The sequence below is a fragment of the Mobula birostris genome, chromosome 27 (assembly GCF_030028105.1).
Source record: "Mobula birostris isolate sMobBir1 chromosome 27, sMobBir1.hap1, whole genome shotgun sequence".
Taxonomy (NCBI): Eukaryota; Metazoa; Chordata; class Chondrichthyes; order Myliobatiformes; family Myliobatidae; genus Mobula; species Mobula birostris.
The window spans coordinates 13,464,131-13,483,207 of NC_092396.1; the positions used below are offsets into that span (position 1 = coordinate 13,464,131).

Consider the following 19,077-nt stretch of genomic DNA (forward strand, 5'->3'; position numbering starts at 1 on the left):
AGTTTGATGCTGAAAAATGTGAGATGCTACATTTTGGTAGGACTAATCAAAATAGGACATACATGGTAAATGGTAGGGCATTGAAGAATGCAGTAGAACAGAGGGATCTAGGAATAATGGTGCATAGTTCCCTGAAGGTGGAATCTCATGTGGATAGGGTGCTGAAGAAAGCTTTTGGTATGCTGGCCTTTATTAATCAGCGCATTGAGTATAGGAGTTGGGATGTACTGTTGAAATTGTACAAGGCATTGGTAAGGCCAAATTTGGAGTATTGTGTACAGTTCTGGTCACCGAATTATAGGAAAGATGTCAATAAAATTGAGAGAGTACAGAGGAGGTTTACTAAAATGTTGCCTGGGTTTCATCTCGTAAGTTACAGAGAAACGTCTTTATTCTTTGGAGCGTAGAAGGTTGAGAGGGGACTTGATAGAGGTATTTAAAATTGTGAGGGGGATAGACAGAGTTGACGTGGATAGGCTTTTTCCATTGAGAGTGGGGAACATTCAAACAAGAGGACATGAGTAGAGAGTTAAAGGACAAAAGTTTAGGGGTAACATTAGGGGGAACTTCTTTACTCAGAGAGTGGTAGCTGCATGAAATGAGCTTCCAGCAGAAGTGGCTGAGGCAGGTACGATGTTGTCGTTTAAAGTTAAATTGGATAGATATATGGACAAGAAAGGAATGGAGGGTTATGGGCTGATTGCAGGTCAGTGGGACTAGGTGAGAGTAGGAGTTCGGCACGGACTAGAAGGGCCAAGATGGCCTATTTCTGTGCTGTAATTGTTATATGGTTTTATATGGAACAACAAATGTATATGTGATTGTTGAAGGTGAAGCCTCTGGTGTTGTTGAATCCCAGCAGCAGGTGGCGCTATAGTACACTGAATAGCACTGAAGTGTATCCTTGTGTAAGGGAAATGCAAGAATTCTCATTCCAAAGATCCACAGTCCTGCCCAGTTCCTTAACACTCTCATCCTATTGAACACTTTCCCTGCTTAAGGAATTATTCCACTTCCCTTTGAACTTCACAGTGGCACAGCTGAGAGAGCAGTAGCGCCACAAGTTCAGCTCCCGACTCTGGTGCTGTAGCTGTGGAGTTTGCCCGTTCTCCCTCTTGACGACCGGGGTTTCCTCCTGAGGCCCTCCGTCGAATGGGGTCAACCATATGGGTGTTTCATGCCGGCTGACTACGTGATATGCAAGCCAGGGCAGTACGATATGGAGAGCGAGCTGTTGCCCAGGCGGCAGGCACCCCCTCTCCACGCAGCTGATGAATCCAAAGGAACGGCAGAGACCGATACAGTTTGGCACCAGCGGCGTCGCAGGAGTTGCCTGTCGGCATTGACTTCAACACAGGACCGCCTCAGGGACTCCGGCTCCCGATTTTGGCTCCGGGTTTAGTCCCAGAGAGTGGTCTAGCCACAAGGCAGCAGAGGTAGGTTTCCTCCCAGTGCTGCAGATTCCTCCAACATTAGAAAGCTGAGCAGATTGGTGGATTAACTGAACCAAATAGACAAGTGATTAGTAGAGTTTGGGACTACGAACTACTCTGCTGATCAGGCAAAGTCTGTGGAAGGAAATGGACAGTCAGTGTTTCAGTGCTGCCAAAGCGTCTTGGCCCGAAACATTGACTGTTTACTCTTTTCCATAGACGCTGCCTGGCCTGCTGTGTTCCTCCAGCATCTTGTGTGTGTTGGTCAGTGTTTCAGGTGGGAAACCTTTTCACCTGGACTGAAATACAGAAGGGAGATAACCAGTATGAAAAGGTAAAGGGAAGGGGTGGACCAAAAGCTAGCAGGTGATAGTTGAAGGCGGGGAGATAGATAGGGTGATATACAGCTGCAGGTGATAGAATCTGATAGTAGAGGGAGGTGGAGCATGGAGTCAAGTAAGGGAGGTGGGGAGGGTGGATGGAAATTGGGGAGAGGGGCATGAGTAGAAGGAACTGATAGTGGGCAGAGGACAGGAAGGAAACGGTGATGGGAGGGGCGCAAGGTGAATGCAGGAAGAAGTCAGTAGTGCAGGAGGAGGGAGAAAAAGATCAGAGGGGGTGTGGTTTATCTTAAATTGGAAACTCCAAAGTTTGTGCAACCACAATGCAGGCAGAAGTGCCCATCCCTAGAAACATTCCTCATCTGAAGAACCTTACCTCGGCACTTGTCACAGATTTTTCCGTCTCCGTTTTACCCCCTGAAGCAGCCTAACATCCACTGAAGTTTGCAGTGTTTAAGATGGAGGATATTCACAGGCAACGAAGGGATGGGCCACCAGTACTGGCTTTGCTGGCCGTGACCACATCTCTGCCAGCTGGACTGAAATCATCCACAACGCCCAGCATCTTCTTGGAGGTGGGGGGTAGCTCAGCGCCATAGCATAGTGGTTAGCACAACACTTAACAGTACCAGTGACCTGGGTTCAATTCCCGCTGCTGCCTGTAAGGAGTTTGTATGTATCCGGTTTTCTTCACAGTCCAAAGGGATACGGGCTGATTAATCATTGTAAATTGCCCCATGATCAGGCTAGGGGATTAAAACAGGGGATTGCTGGACAGCGCAGCACAAGGGGCTGGAAAGGCCCTCTCCGCGCTGTATCTCAACAGATGAAATTAACCAACCTACCATGCTCACAGGATTGTCCATAATAGCCTCTAGGGCAGCGGCAGTGCCCAGTAACTCGGTCGCAGCTCGCATTGGTGTGGCAGGCGCAGTCCAGCTGGCAGTTCGCACCGAACTTCCCAAGGGGACACTCTGGAAAACAGAAACATCGTGACCACAGAGTTCATCAAGCAACCGGAGGAAACTGGTGGAGAGGTGGAAGAGAAGGAAATAAAGGGAATATCTGTAAGTGAATGAACATCAGCAGGAAGGATAATGAAAAGCAAAAGTGGATATTGATGGTTAAAAAAAAACCACAACATGGGGGAATTTTCTGACTGTATCAAAGCAACAGAAAGGGGAACTTGAAAACCAGCAAATTCCACAGCTTGAGTTAAGGGAACGCAGGAATGACATAATGCATGGAATACCCTCATCCACGCCTGTTCCAATCCTTGTGGCCTTAATCAGTGCTCTGCACACCCCCCACCCACCCCCTGCCATTACTATAGCTCACTGACTGAGAGCTGGTTACAGTCCAAGGAAAATGGAAAAAGCCCTTTCCAACTGTTTAGTAACTTGATCCTCAGACTGCTGGCTGCCTTGGGCAGGGGGATGTTCAATCTCCCAGGTCTGCCTGCACTATTGCAAAGTTTCTGTTGAAGCAAAAATGAAGTTGCTGAGGAAGAGATGATAAACATAACATCTGCAGAGTGTAGCAAAATATTCTCTCAAAATAACTAAAAACAATGCATGGCCAAGTGACTTCCTAATGTGCTTTAACAATTCCATGGTTCTTGCTTGCTAGTCTCTGCCATCGTGGGTTAGCTACAACAGGAAGGTCAGATAACTCTGAAAGGTCACACTGTTAGCAATATGCTCCCACTGTTCATATTTTGAAGGCAAGAAAAGAGGAGCTTGGAGCAGACAGCGAGTTTGTAAATCTGGCAGGAGCAAAGGATGTTGGGAATGGCAAGGGTGGAGCTTGTAGAGGGGTGTGGGACAGGTGGCAGAGGAGTTGGTCCGGGCCAGGGAGTGGTGTAGGTGCAGACACACCCAGGCCTGAGACACCAGGCAAGGTCATTGGATTCCAAACAGTCGGTTTATTGTTCACTGCAGAATGTCTCCCTGGTGCATCCCACTCCCTCCCCTCACCCTTCCTCATTTCCCAATCATGATTCCCCTTCCTCCTACCCCCGCTTCCCAATCTCATCTACAATAGAGACCCATATCAGAATCAGGGTCATCATCACTCACATATTTCATGATTTTTTGCAGCAGCAGCAGTACAGTGCAAAACATAAAATTACTATAAGACTGTGCAAAATTCTCTCTCTCTGTCTTCCCTCTCTCCCCCTTAGGGCTAACCTCAAATAATAATGAGGCAGCCTACAGAGAAGAAGTCATCACCTTGACACAATGGTGTCAAGAAAACAACCCATCCCTCAATGTTGCAAAAACTAAGGAGCTGGTTGTGGACTACAGGAGGAATGGAGACAGGCTAACCCCTATTCACATCTATGAATCTGGGGTTGAGAGAGTGAACAGCTTTAAGATCATCAGCATCCACATCACTGAGGATCTCGTGTGGTCTGTACACACCAGCTGTGTAGTGAAAAAGGCACAACAGCACCTCTTTCACCTCAGGCGGTTGAAGAAGTTTGCTATGGGCCCCCAAATCCTAAGAACTTTCTGCAGGGGCACAATTGAGAGCATCCTGACTGGCTGCATTACTGTCTGGTATGGGAACTGTACCTCCCTTAATCGCAGGACTCTGCAGAGAGTGGTGCGGACAGCCCAGCGCATGTGAACTTCCCACTATTCAGAACATTTACAAAGACAGGCGCGCAAAAATGGCCCGAAGGATCACTGGGGACCTGAGTCACCCCAACCACAAACTGATCCAGCTGCTACCATCTGGGAAACGGTACCACAGCATAAAAGCCAGGACCAGCAGGCTCCAGGACAGCTTCTTCCACCAGGCCATCTCACTGATTAATTCATGCTGACAAAACTGCATTTCTGTGTTATATTGACTGTCCTGTTGTATATGCTATTTATTATAAGTTAATATAAATAGCACTTTGCACATTTAGATGGAGATGTAATGTAAAGATTTTTACTCATGTATGTGAAGGATATAAGAAAGAAAGTCAATTCAATTCATATACATATATATGACTTTATCTATAATGAGATGTCAAAGGATACCTGTTACCTCTTAACAGGTACTTAAATGAGAAAGGTTTACAGCAGGGTTCCCAACCTTTTTTATGCCATTGACCAAAACCATTAAGCAAGGGATCTGCAGGCCCCAGGGTGAGAACCCCTGGCATAGAGGTGGATGGAATTGGTGCAAGCAACTGGGATTACTATTGGTAGGCGTAGATATCATGGACTGAAGAACTTGTTTCTATTTTATACAGCCCCTTGGATTTCCCAACAGCCAGTGAAAATACCGGCTTCGGAAGACTGAGGCAAGATCGACTTTAGATATCAGAAATATATTGGAATACAGTATGTGCCCAAAACCTGGTTGGAAGTGAGTTTTTAAATACACATCTTAAACGTATAGAGTAGAGGTGAAGATGTTGGAACCTAGAGGCTTGGTGTAAACTACAACTCAGACAGCAGAGTTTTATAAGATGCCCTCAAACCTGAAAGCCTCTGACCTGGCCCTCAGCAGATTGCGGATCTCAGAGTTCATCCAGAGCTTCTGCTTAGGGAAGACTCTAGATGAGTTTGTGGGGACACACTAATCTACGACTGTTTTTATCAAGTCCATGTCAATCGTGGCATATTTGTTCAGCTCCTCTGAGTGTTTGAACATGGGCCAGTCTACCGACTCGAAGCAATCCCATAGCCACTCCTCAGCCGCCTGCATCCACCTCTTTGTTGTCTTTGTCTCTGGAGCCTTGAGGACAGCTAAGTCATCAGATTTCCCAAAATGTGGTCTGGGCATAGAGCGGAAGGCATTCCTAATCATAGTGCAAAAGTGATCGACTGCACTGGGATCCCTGGTCTGCTGGGGATATGTTGATGATAAGAGATATCTTCAAACAAGTTGAATGAAATCCATGACTATGATTTGAAAGGAGTCAGGATAGGCTGTTTCTTGTTTGCTAATCATGATATTGGGTAGTGGGTAGTGGCTCCATATGTCACTACTATAGGGCGTGACAACCCTGCCTTACACGAGTCCTGGGCTCAACTGGCTCTGGATGACAGTACCCGCTGTGGGCCCCTGTCCAGGGTTACGGATCCCACTGCCTTGTGGGTATCTTCAGGAGAAGAGAAGGCTAAGGAGTAATCCCTACGCAAATCCGGAGTGGAGCCCCGGAGGCGGTTGGATGATGTATCATGTCACCTCCCGGCAGCTCCTGCAGCCAAGCTGATGCCAAATATACTGCTTCGCATTCCTTTGGACCACATCCACGAGGCCGAGAGGGGGATCTTGATGTCCGGGCAGCCCAGGATCTCCATATTTATTGCCCAGGTCTGCGCCCCAGAACAGGCGCATCCATTGTCTACTTAGACGGAGCCATGAATGAATCACGATACTCAATATATCAAGTGCTTTTTAAACATCTGCCAACGGCACAATGTGAATTGCAGTCAAAATAGCATAAGAGAACTTTCTTGGTAGGTAGAACGGTTGGCACTTAATCATCAGATCTTCCAGGTTGAGGGAACAAGAGTGTGCAAGATCACTGTATTCGAAAAGCACAATAGTTTATCAGGAAACACTGACCCCCCCCACCACCACATTTTGCTTTCTCCGAATCAGCAGTCCAGTCTCAAGAAGCCTTCAGATCTTACCAACGTATCCAGCATGTCCAGAGTGATCCATCTCTCTGTGAAACACAGAACACAGCAATTCCTCATTTCCCTCCGATACAGCAATCTTGCCATGAGGTCCTCAATCTTGTCCTCCAACGACTGTACATTTGTTAACTAGGTGCTGGGTAGGGGGAATTTCATGCCACGGCGCTTCAATCTGGCATGAAGTCCTTCCTTCCTCCCTCTCTTTCGGCTGTGGTGATGTAGCTTTGTCGACATACCTGCATGCTTGAAAGCTAAGTTCACCAAGTCCTTCAGGAGATAATGAAATCACTAGTTCATTAAGACATTAAGACACTGGCTGATTTACGGAGGCAGTGAGAAACGTAGGTGGAGTCCATGGATGAGAGCATGTGCTCAGCTGTGTTCACAACTCCTTGTTGTTTGCTGCAGTCATGGGTAGAGCCGTTGCCATACCAAGATGCGATGCAGTCAGACAGGATGCTTTCTGTGGTACACCAACAGAAATTGGTGATGCGAAAATTGGTGATTTCTTCAGTCTCATGGTGGAGTCAAAGTTCTATCCATTGTCACTTTGTAGGTTTGGCTACAGAACCTTTTGGTTCAAATGTTTCCTCAGCAAGATATGGAGGAGAATCGACCAGCCAATGCCACAGTGGATGTGCATGAAAACCAGCAGTAAGGTGAGTTCATCACCAGGAGGAGACACTGGATAAAGACTAAGCTGGGCTTGTACAAATATTCAGCACCATGACCAAACTATCAATAGCCTCTAGCTTCTACTAAGTGTGGAATGGAGTTGAAAACCTGATTCAGCACTCTGGGGATAATTTTTTGTTTATTATTGTGGAAAATTAAAATTATTGAAATGTTAAAAATTTTTGATCAGAGCTGTCTCAGAATAGATTGATCTGGACAGGTTTCCAATCAATCTATTCTGTGACAGGTCTGACCAAAATCCTACTTGGAGGGATTCAAGTAATTTAGCAGGAATTTGGGAAGTAATATAACAGGTTCAAGGAACTTGAGGAGAAAGGGAAGGTGGATTAGGCAGTACGTTTCGACGGCAGCAGGTTGAAAAGTCATTGAGAGCAGGATGGAGCGAGCTAGAAGCAAGTCTCACAAGTGAGATGAGTTCATGTATAATGTGGGACTTGATGGAAAAGTAACACAGGGAAGTTTTTGGGCTGGAGCATCAAAGGTGAGGATGTGATATGGCAGACACAGCATTCTCAATCTTGGTATTATTTCTAATCAAGAACCTTCAAAGAAAATAAAAAAGTACATATACTAATACCCTTGGAATGTTTCTCCATCGCATCCAGGACGTCTTCAGGGAGTGATACCTCAAAAGGCAGCATCCATCAGGAAGGACCCTGTCACCCAGGCCATGCCCCCTTCTCACTGTTACCATCAGGGAAAAGGTACAGGAGCCTGAAGGCACACACTCAATGATTCAGGAACAGCTTCTTCCCCTCTGCCATCCAAATTCTGAATGGACATTGAACCCATAAACACTACCTCACCACTTTTTAAAAAAATTCTTGCACTAATTAGTTAAACAAACATTATATAAATATATATTTATTTACTGGGAGGGTTCCAGGGGTATTTCAATTTTTGCACAGAGAGTGGCAGGTGTATGAATTGCAATGCCAGGGGTATTGATGGAGGCAGATACATTAGGGACTGTGGTAAACCATATATATATATGTTGTAACTGGGTTACCTGCCTGGACACGCCCCTCTGCTGACTACTCCTGTGGCTCCTCCCACAGACCCCTGAATAAAGGCGATTGTACCACTGCTCCTCCTCCTCAGTCCAGGGGCAGGTATTCAGCATGGTGGAGGCCACATTTTACTGCTGATAAAAGCCTTTCAGTATCCAGTACTTCCAGTCTTTTGGAGTTATTGATGATGCATCAAGGACATTGAGGTAGTTCTTAGATAGGCATGACAGAAAAATAGAGGGTTATGTGGGAGGGAAGGTTTAGATTGATCATAAAAGGTCAGCACAACTTCATGACCCCAAGGGCCTGTACTGTACTGTATTTTTCTATGATTCTTGAATTACAAAAGGAGGAAGGTTATGCTTCAGAAGGTTATCTGAGGTGTCTTGGAGAGGATGTCTGCTTGTGAAGGAACCTAGAAGTCGCTGTTTAAAACTAATGGCTCATCCACCAAGGGCAGAGATGTTTAAAAAAAAGACCTTTGCTCTCAGAAGGTCTTCAGTGTCTGAAATGCTCAAAGGTGGTAGAAGCAGAGGCTTTGGATATTTATAAGGCAGAGGTGGATGAATATTACCGAGGTGACCATTGGATCAGCCATTATTTTACTGAATGGAGGAAAGAAGTTTGAGTGGTTGAGTAGCCACCCATTCCCAAAACTTGTATGACCCCTCACCTTGCTGACAGTGGGGTCCCGTCCAGCCCAGGCCACAGGAACAGGAGCCATTGATTGGATTGCACAATCCACCATTTCTGCAGGCACAGACGTTCTGACACCCGTCACCGAACCTGTCTTTGGGGCACACTGAACACACAAAGCAGTGGGTTATGTTACAAGCAACATCCACCGATACCGGGCCACTGTGAGTCTGAGGCCAGAGCTCAGATCTAACATCAGGTTTCAGTCCAGGACCTGGTGAAGGCAGAGCGTCTACACCTGGTCTTTGGACATATGGACCTACATTGGGTCACCTTATGCAGCCTACGGATATAGTAGATTCTTCTCAGATCACAACACCACACCTCCCGCTGCCACTTTCCAGGACAACATACCCATTCATCCATCCCAGCCCAGGACCATTTAACCTCTTCATATTTCCCTCTCTGCACCACCTATTCTGTGAGCTGAAAATCATGCTCTTCCGCTCCACCAGCCTCTACCTACACCAATGACCTCTGCCCAAGATCTTTCACTTCTTTATACAAACCATTCAATACCCCACATGTTCACACAGCTTCTTCACTTGCTACCACACACACCTTCACCCCTCCCTCCACCAGCAGTGTTGGGCAAACATCTTGGGCACATATATATGGTTAAGGGTGCCTCAGAGTTTTTCACAGTACTGTATATTGTTAAAATACAAAGGTGGTTGGGAAACAGAAATAAGAGTACTGAGCTTTGTATTAGCACAAGAGTATTAAGAGTTATTTTGCAACTGTAAAGGCATAATATGCAGTACTGTGCAAAAGTCTTGACATCCTAGCTATATATATGTACTTACACCCCCCCATACCTTCATATCTGTTCCTACATCTTGACCTCTCCTCACATTCTTAACCCTTCCCACACTTTCTCTCGTCCACTACATCCTCACCTCCACTCCTTCACCCCCCCTTACATTCTCAGCCCCCACTCCCTCACCCCTACATCCTCACCATCACTCCTTCACCCCTCCCCTACATCCTCACTCCTCACTCCACCCCTCCCCTATATCCTCACCCCTCACTCCTTCTCTCATCCCCTACATCCTCAAGCCCCACTCCCTCACCCCTCCCCTGCATCCTCAACCCCAACTCCCTCACCCCTCCCCTACATCCTCAACCCCAACTCCCTCACCCCTCCCCTACATCTTCACTCCTCACTCCTTCACCCCTCCCCTACATCCTCACCCCCACTCCTTCACCCCCCTTACATTCTCAGCCCCCACTCCCTCACCCCTCCCCTACATCCTCACCGTCACTCCTTCACCCCTCCCCTACATCCTCACTCCTCACTCCACCCCTCCCCTATATTCTCACCCCCACTCCACCCCTCCCCTACATCCTCACCCCTCACTCCTTCACCCCTCCCCTACATCCTCACCCCTCACTCCTTCTCTCATCCCCTACATCCTCACTCCTCCCCTACATCCTCAACCCCAACTCCCTCACCCCTCCCCTACATCCTCACCCCTCCCCTACATCCTCAACCCCAACTCCCTCACCCCTCCCCTACATCCTCAACCCCAACTCCCTCACCCCTCCCCTACATCCTCACCCCTCACTCCTTCACCCCTCCCCTACATCCTCACCCCTCGCTCCTTCACCCCTCCCCTACATCTTCAACCCCCAATCCTTCACCCCTCCCCTACATCCTCACCCCTCACTCCTTCTCTCATCCCCAACTCCCTCACCCCTCCCCTACATCCTCAACCCCTCACTCCTTCACCCCTCCCCTACATCCTCACCCCTCACTCCTTCACCCCTCCCCCACATCCTCACCCCCACTCCTTCACCCCTCCCCTACATCCTCACCCCTTACTCCTTCTCTCATCCCCCACATCCTCAACCCCCACTCCCTCACCCCTCCCCTACATCCTCACCCCTCACTCCACCCCTCCCCTACATCCTCAACCCCCACTCCCTCACCCCTCCCCTACATCCTCACCCCCACTCCTTCAGCCCTCCTCCACATCTTCATCCCTACATCCTCAACCCTCACTCCTTCACCCTCCCCTACATCCTCAACCCTCTCTACACTTTTACTACTCCCCACATCCTCATCACTCCTCATACCTCCTACATCCTCACCCCCTACATCCTCACTCTTTGCTCCACTCACCCTTCCTCCCACATCCTCCCCCTCCCTTACATCCTCATCCCTGCTCAATCTTTGTCATTGGCTCCCGTACCATTTACCAATCGCACATTGCCCTCCACTGTTCTCTCACCAGGCTCCCGGGACCACAACGATGCCCATTGTCCAACCTACTGCCGAATATGCCTAGGGTTTGGACCTGAGTGAAGGAATGGAGAGTAGAGCAGCTTCCTCAGTCACTGCCGGGACCCAGAGCTGTGCATAGGCATGTGAGATTCTGTGGGCAGTATCGGAGGAAGCATTTGTACAGGCATGTATTTGTTCGAACTCTGGCACCGAAACTGTGCAGCCATACAACCTGGGGCAGGCCTGGAACTGCACATTCTGGGGAAATGGCTGGTGATCAGAAACGCCCACCCACCCTACCTTGCCTACCCCAGCTCCAAAGGCCCCATTGTTCAGGCTTACCATGCTGGCACTGGGAGCCAGTTCTTCCTGCTGGGCAGGTGCACCACCCGGTTACATGGTCACATCTCGCTCCTTCCCCACAGGAACAGATCAGAGCGCAGTCCATCCCATAGTGACCGGCAGGGCAGGCTGTGAATAGCAAACAGGCATGGCATGAGCCCAAAGTAACCCAGCCCCTCCCTCCAGTGAAGTCAGCGTAGTGGTTAGCACAACACTTTACAGTACCAGTGGCCTGGGTTCAATTCCTGCCGCCGCCCATAAGGAGTTTGTACGATCTCCCCGTGACTGCGTGGGTTTCCTCTGGGTGCTCCAGTTTCCTCCCACAGTCCAAAGATGTACCAGTTGGTAGTTTAATTGTTCATTTTGATTAGGCAAGGATTAAATCGGTGACGTGGCTCAAAGGGCCCTAACTCAATAAATAAATAAACCCCTCCGTTCAGTCAGATCCCCTCCTCGCAATCCAGCGACGCCCACCCTCTCTCCCACAGTCAGGTCCAATCCCTCCCACCAGTGAGGTCCAACCCCTTCCCCAGTCAGGTCCACCCCAAAACTGAGCTCCTTGAGCTGCCATTTACTTACTCTGATTGCAGTCTGCCCCAATGTACCCAGGTGGACAGACACATGTTCCTGTCACTGTCTCACAATGCCCTCTGTTCAGGCACCGACATTCCTCAACACAGTTGGATCCGTACCTTCCGGCTGGACATCCTGGAAGTTTGTTGTAGGAACAGGGCGTCACAGGACAGTCAGGAAACCAGGCCTCCCTGCCAAGATTTTACACACTACTCCTCACACCAGCCCCTGAAGCTATCAAACGCCAAAACTACCCACCCCTGTTTCAATGTGGGCTCCTCCAGGCACTTCAGCGCCAAAGCAGATTGCTCGGCACAGATTAGTTTATTAAGAGGTCTCTTTTGCCAGAGTTGAAAGAGCATTTATCCTGGAGGTACCATGCAAAGAAATTAGAAAAATAAACATTTTTTGAAACCTTTTAACTATATTGTTGATTTAGTCACAATTACCTTCATCAGATTAGGATGACACAACACAAAAGAGAAGCCATTCATCCCAGTGTGCAAGTGTGGCTCTCTGCAGGGTTTTTCCAGTTAGTCTCCCTCCTGTTCTTTCTCCATTGCCCTGCAGTATATTCTCCTCCAGATCCCTCTGCTTTCATTAAATCTGCTTGCACTGTCCGTTCAGGGTGTTCCTGATCACTGGAATCTGTTGGATCACCTGCTTTATGTCACTTCCGGTTCTTTTAACCATCTGATATGTGTTAACGCACATAGACTGCTGGAGGGACTCCCCAGGCTAGGCAGCATCTATGGAAAAAAGTACTGTCGACGTTTCAGGCCGACACCCTTCAGCAGGACTATGTACATTTTTCCATAGATACTGCCTGGCCTGCTGAGTTCCTCCAGCATTTTGTGTGTGTTGCTTGGATTTCCAGCAGCTGCAGATTTTCTCTTGTTTGTGATATCTGTGATCTTTATCAACTGGCCATTCTACCTCTGGAAAGAGTTCCAACTTATTCAAAACCCCAGACTCCATTAAATCATTAACACGAGGAAATCTGCAGATGCTGGAAATTCAAACAACACACACAAAAACTGCTGGTGAAACGCAGCAGGCCAGGCAGCACCTATAGGAAGAGGTACAGTCGACGTTTCTTGACCCTTAGTCTCGGCCCGAAATGTCGACCGTACCTCTTCCTATAGATGCTGCCTGGCCTGCTGTGTTCACCAGCAGTTCTTTGTGTATGTTCCATTAGGCGGGAGGAGACGATGGCAGCGCGCGCGGCCGTTCTGAAAGATATCGTACGTGTAACTAGGGGCCGTGCACAATCCTGATTTGATGGATACAGCCGTGAGAAGCACAGAGGAACACCTGGAGAAACTTCTGAAATGCCCGCTTCGCTGCCGCTGCTACTGTGCGATCAAGAATCTCTGGAGGGGAAGGTCCCAAATCTTCAGCTTTGCCTATTGCCCGTTCCTGGGGCCAGGGTCGAAGCACTCGGCAGAGATGGTGCTCGGTGCTCGGTGTCGGAGAGCTGGTCAGAGGCTCGGAGTTTTCGGACGGACTCGGAGTCGGACTGTGGTCAGATGCTTCCAGGATGCTGCATCGGCAAATTTGCGGCGCTGGAGGTTCACCGTCTGCGTGAGATGATGGGACTTTCAAGAGACTCTGAGACTTTTTACCGTGCCATGGTCTGTTCTTTAGCAAATTACGGTATTGCTTTGAACTATTGTAACTATACGTTATAATTATGAGTTTTTTGTCAGTTTTTCAGTCGGTTTGTCATGTGTTTCTGTGATATCATTCTGGAAAAACATTGTATCATTTCTTAATGCATGCATTACTAAATGACAATAAAAGAGGACTGCATGTCCTCATAATCTAATCTAATCTAATTAAATCATTGATTAGTTTGATTACTGGAGGTACACGCTCTCTGCCAACAAGGGCTTTCTATTGAGTACTCACCACTCTTGATTGAGTTGGGGCTGTCACCAGTCTACCTCAATGTTCAGCTCCAATTCTGTCCTCACCTCTCATCCAGAACGGGCAGCTTTTTAATCTTGGGTCTCATCTGCCTATTCTACTGAAACTTCAGTCAGTGCCCTCCCTCCACCAACTGTATCAGAAGGTGATTGGCCCCAGGATCTGATGCCAACACTACAATGTAATGCTGAGCTTCCCTGAGGTGTCACCTGTCAAACAAGATGCTAAATTGAGAGCCCACCTGCTCTCTTAAGTGGGCGTGAAAGGGTGGCATTATTTAAAACAAAAATCAGACATTTTGCTTAAGCGCACTGGGTGAGTAGTTAATTGGTCACATGGGTGTAATTGGGCCGTGTGGCTCATTGCATCCCTTAATAAAATAAAATATTTGTTTCTCATTTAGCACCTCTGAAGCTGCCCTTATGGTAGTGGTTTTAGGGAGGGTGCATTTTCAACGTTATATTACGAGTCAGAACATTGCATGATTGACTACAAAGGATTTTCGGCATTCTTATGTCACTTTAAGGTGCCATAAAGCTTATATGGGGCAGCATGGAGACATAGTGGTTAACACAACACTTTACAGTACCAGTGACCCAGGTTCAATTCCAGCCACTGCCTGTAAGGAGTTTGTACATTCTCCCCATGTGGGTTTCCGCTGGATGCCCTGGTTTCCTCCCATAGTCCAAAGACGTACCATTTGGGAGTTAATTGGTCTTGTAAATTGTCTCGTAATTAGGCTAGGATTAAACTGGCTGGACAGTGTGGCTCAAGGAGCCGGAAGGGCCGACTCCAAGCTGTATCTCAACAATTAAATTAATTAATTAAAAAGTGCACAAACCTTCCTTTCCGATTTCTCACCACTTCACTCTGACTAGCTTTGACATTGGTATTGACTTTCTGTGAGTCATGGAGTTATAACAAGCCCAATAGAACTCACTCAGATTGCAGCTTTCTCCATGGTAACCAGGTGCACAGATGCACTCTCCGCTGACTGGGTGGCATTGCTGGTTCTGGGCAGAACATTGGCACACCTGGTTACAGTTCTGCCCGTAGGTACCCGGCAGGCAGGCTGTGGAAAGAGAAGAAAGAAAGGTTGTGAGAGAATATAAGATACAGGAGCAGAATTAGGCCATTTGGCCCATCAAGTCTGCTCCACCATTTTATAATGGCTGATCCAATTTCCCTCTCAGCTCTAATCTCCTGCCTTCTCCCCGTATCCCTTCATAACCCGACCAATCAAGAATCCATCAACATCTGCCTTAAAAATACATAAAGACTTGGCCTCCACAGCTGACTGTGGCAAAGAATTCCACAGATTCACCACTCTCTGGCTAAAGAAATTCCTCCTCATCTCCATTCTAAAAGGACACCCCTCGATTCTGAGGCTGTGTACTCTGGTCTTAGACTCCCCCACCATAGGAAACATCTGCTCCTCAGAGAGCAGAGAGGAAAGAGCAATTAGGGTGCCTGGAAATCTGTAGTAAAGTAGGAATGTGCCAAAGGAAATGTGTCTTTTCCTCTTCAATTGGTGGCCATCTAAACTAAGCCTCTGACATAGTTTAGATCGTCACTAACTGAAGGGGAAAAGACAGGTCAGTGGTTTGGGTTTGACAGACAAGCAAAAACCAATCATATTCATACTCTTTCTATTCTTGAACAGAATGCTCCTCCTGTAACTGTGACATGTAAGATAACTACCGCTACACCAATTTTAGAGCCATGGAATCATACATCGCTAAATTGGGTCCTTTGACCTACCAAGTCTCAATGGGTATATTATTTCTGTTTTCTGCACAATTTTTAATCTATTCAACATACATATACTGTAGTTGATTTACTTATTTATTATTATTATTATTTTATGTTTTTTTTCCTTCTATATTATGTATTGCATTGAACTGCTGCTGCTAAGTTAAAACATTTCATGTTACATGCCGGTGATAATAAAGCTGATTCTGATTCTGGTCCACAATGTTAATTTGCAGTGGCCCGACACTAATCCCATTTTATTCTTCCCGCATTCCCATCAATTCGCTCAGGGTTTTAAAAAAGATTAGCTTAATTTGTCACAGGTACATCGAAGCATATAGTGAACTGCGTCGTTTTTGTGCCAACCATCAACACGGTCCGAAGGTGTGCTTCGTGCAGCCGCAAGTGTTGCCATGCTTCCAGTGCCAACATTACAACTTGCTAACCCTGACCTGAGTGTCTTTGGACTGTGGGAGGAGACCCACACAGTCACGGGGAGAACGTACAAACTCCTTACAGACAGCGGCGGGAATTGAACCCTGATCTTCCGTTCTCTGGCACTGTAAAGTGTTACATGAACTGCTACACTACCGTGTCATTGCCCTGCACACCATAGGCCTTGAAAGTGGGAGAAAGCTGAGCCTCTGGACTAAACCCACGCAGCTACAGGGAGAAATATCCAAATTCTGTACAGGCCGCAGTAGAGGTCAGGATTGAACTGAGTTTGCTGGAGGTGAGGCAGCAGTTCCACAAGCTGCTCTACAGTGCTTCCCTATGCCTTAGTTTCTCACACATTCATCACCGATTTCCTCTGATCCAGCTTTCAGTCATCAGTTCCTTACATCAGTGAGACCTGCTGCAGACTTGGGGACTGCTGCATTGAGCACCTTCCTCTGCTGCCACAAAAGGCAGGACCTCCTGATGACTGCCCATTTCAATGCAACTTCCCATTCCCATTCTGATATGTTTGTCCACGACCTCTTCTACTGCCATAGTGAGGCTAAGCTCAGGTTGGAAGAGCAACACCTCATACTCCATCTGGGTAGCCTCCAAACTGATGGTAGGAACATCAATTTCTCTAACTTCAGGTAATCACCTCTCTCCCCTATTTTTCATTCCCCATTCTGGCTACCCTCTCTCCCCTTCTCTTCTCCTCACCTGCCTGTCAACTCCCACTGGTTCCCCTCCTTCCCTTTCTTCCATGGTCCAGTGTCCTCTCTTCTACCAGTCACCTCCCCCAACACCTCACTTCAGTCCCCCCTCCCCATCACATACCTTCCCCGTCACCTGGTCTGATCTACCACCTGCCAACTTGCACACCTTCCCCTCTCCCCCACCAACTAATTCTGTCTGCTTTCCAGTCATGATAAAGGGTCTCAGCCCAAAAAGTCGTCTGTTTTCTCAACCTGTCCACAGATGCTGCCTGACTTGCTGAGTTCTTCCAGCATTTTGTGTGTGTTGCTCAAGATTTACAGCAGCTGCGGTTTATCATTTCCAGAAGCATTTTATTCTGCCTGGTGTTAAGTTCTGTCTGCCATTTGCAGGAGGGACCTTGGGCTGTCTGATTCTCATTGAAAACATTTAGCAGGTCACGACTCAAGGTTCACTCTGGGGATCCGCAGCTCAACTCCACTGGGTCGTCCTTTCCAGAAGTGAGACGGTACTGCACAGCCGCAGGTGCCATCTTTCAGCTGTCTCCCCCTTTCGTAACTATTCCATGACATGATGCAAACACAGCTCTCCCCTGTGTCCTGGCCAAAATTGTTCCAACAAAGAATGCAACTGATTGGGTTGCATTCTTCTCTAATCTTGGCATTTTACTTGCAAACATTTCGTCACCATACGAGGAGACATCGTCAGCCACTGTTGATTGTGGTGTGTCCTCCGAATGACTGGCCTTTGTATACTTTTCAACGTGGGGGAGGAAACCCTGTCGCTAGAAGTGTTGTTTTCTGTGAACAATTCTGTAGACGTCGACCCTATTTACGAGCTGGTGTGGGCAAAATTCCAGACCACCACGAATGGAGTTTGCCAGACAGCCAATCAATGACAGGGTTTCCTCCCCACATCACAACTGAGTTTCCAAAATGATGTCCAATCACCTGATTGAAAAGGATATAAAGGACAAGCATTTGACAGACACACCACAACCAACAGCGCACTGACAATGTCTGCTCGCATGATGATGAAACATTTGCAAGAAAATGGCCAAGTCGGTGAACAACTCAACCCAACCATCAACCACCCAAGCTACACGCCTTCCAAATTATTTCCATTGCAACTGATTAAGTGGCTCCTTGGCTCATTATTATTTATAGCATCTTGTCATGCATGTCACTTTACAACAAAACAGTTGCTGCACTTAAAGTGAATCAGGTACGATGGTTTGAGATTATTGCCAATTCTTTACTTTTACAATGGAACCACCATACAGGGTTGTATTATGGAGACAGAACAATATTCACCAGCATTTCTCTTCCAAAATCTGACATGATCTGGTTTTATTCCCTGTACAGTGAGGTTAAAGGTCATGAGACACTTACTCAGTTCACAGCCATTGCCCGTAAACCCTGGGGGGCAGCCACATTCACCCGTCACATGGTTGCAGGGTAGATAGGGGGAACAGTTACATCGCTGCGCACAGCTATCGCCATAGTAACCTGGCCAGCAAGCTGGAAGAGAAGATAAGATATGGTTTAGAACATAGGACATAACAGCACAGTACAGGCACTTTGTGCTGACTTATTAACCTTTTCCCTCAATCTAATACTCAACAAGAACTTCCAAGACACATTTTGTAAACATGGTATCAGAAACAGCAAAAGTTTTAATACAGGATAACAAGGGAAGGGCTAAATTTGGTCAATAGATTTATTAGAGTCTGCCAAAAGTTATGCAAGAACGCAAAGACAGTAGGTCTAACCCGGAAGCAGGGACAATATTGGTCTCTCACCTGATGACTTATAACAAATAACTTGCCTAATAGAAAAAGAAAACATTAAGTGTGCAATTTCAAATCATCATCCGTTGTAAAATCAAGGGGAAATTAAAGGAAAATTCCAGCCTTTAAGGAGTGATTTCAGGAGGTTACAGTAGCTGTGAACTGCATGAACTAATGGTTTCTCTCAGCTGTATCCCTGGGGTTGCTTTGGAGAATGGTGTTTTGTTAAGTGGCCACACTGCAATTATGATTAACCTGACTCGCAGCTGGAGAACTCTTTCTTTTATGGGACTTGCTTTCTTACCATTCGTTTGTCGTAGCAAAACATTTTGGCCATGTCATTTCCTCTTACAAAGCTGAGGCCTTCCATCGTCAATTACCACTTGAAGCTACATCCTCAAGAATTTGCAGAAACATTGTCAGAGAAAAGAAATGGATTAACTACCTGTAGTTTAATTTTAGTTTGATTGTTTGGTACTGGTGTACGGTAA

General features: G+C 47.1%; 1 protein-coding gene and 1 long non-coding RNA gene across 4 annotated transcripts in view; one reads left to right on the forward strand and one right to left on the reverse strand.

The window, feature by feature from the left end:
- LOC140188732 (uncharacterized) overlaps nucleotides 1–19,077 on the reverse strand; it is a 444,984-nt gene that overhangs the window by 7,595 nt on the left and 418,312 nt on the right. For 2 of the 3 annotated variants that reach the window (XM_072245312.1, XM_072245313.1), the window contains 6 exons: nucleotides 18,189–18,317; nucleotides 14,834–14,965; nucleotides 11,971–12,099; nucleotides 11,392–11,520; nucleotides 8,800–8,928; nucleotides 2,620–2,748 (listed from right to left, as the gene is read on the reverse strand). In XM_072245312.1, coding sequence (XP_072101413.1) covers nucleotides 2,620–2,748; nucleotides 8,800–8,928; nucleotides 11,392–11,520; nucleotides 11,971–12,099; nucleotides 14,834–14,965; nucleotides 18,189–18,317 — 777 coding nt within the window. Of the gene's footprint in view, nucleotides 1–2,619; nucleotides 2,749–8,799; nucleotides 8,929–11,391; nucleotides 11,521–11,970; nucleotides 12,100–12,120; nucleotides 12,613–14,833; nucleotides 14,966–18,188; nucleotides 18,318–19,077 lie in introns of those variants that run through there. The other variant, XM_072245314.1, reaches the window with a different exon arrangement.
- On the forward strand, nucleotides 1,033–4,726 carry LOC140188734 (uncharacterized). Its single transcript, XR_011883370.1, has 3 exons — nucleotides 1,033–1,436; nucleotides 2,631–2,841; nucleotides 3,957–4,726. It is a non-coding gene; the product is annotated as an uncharacterized lncRNA (long non-coding RNA).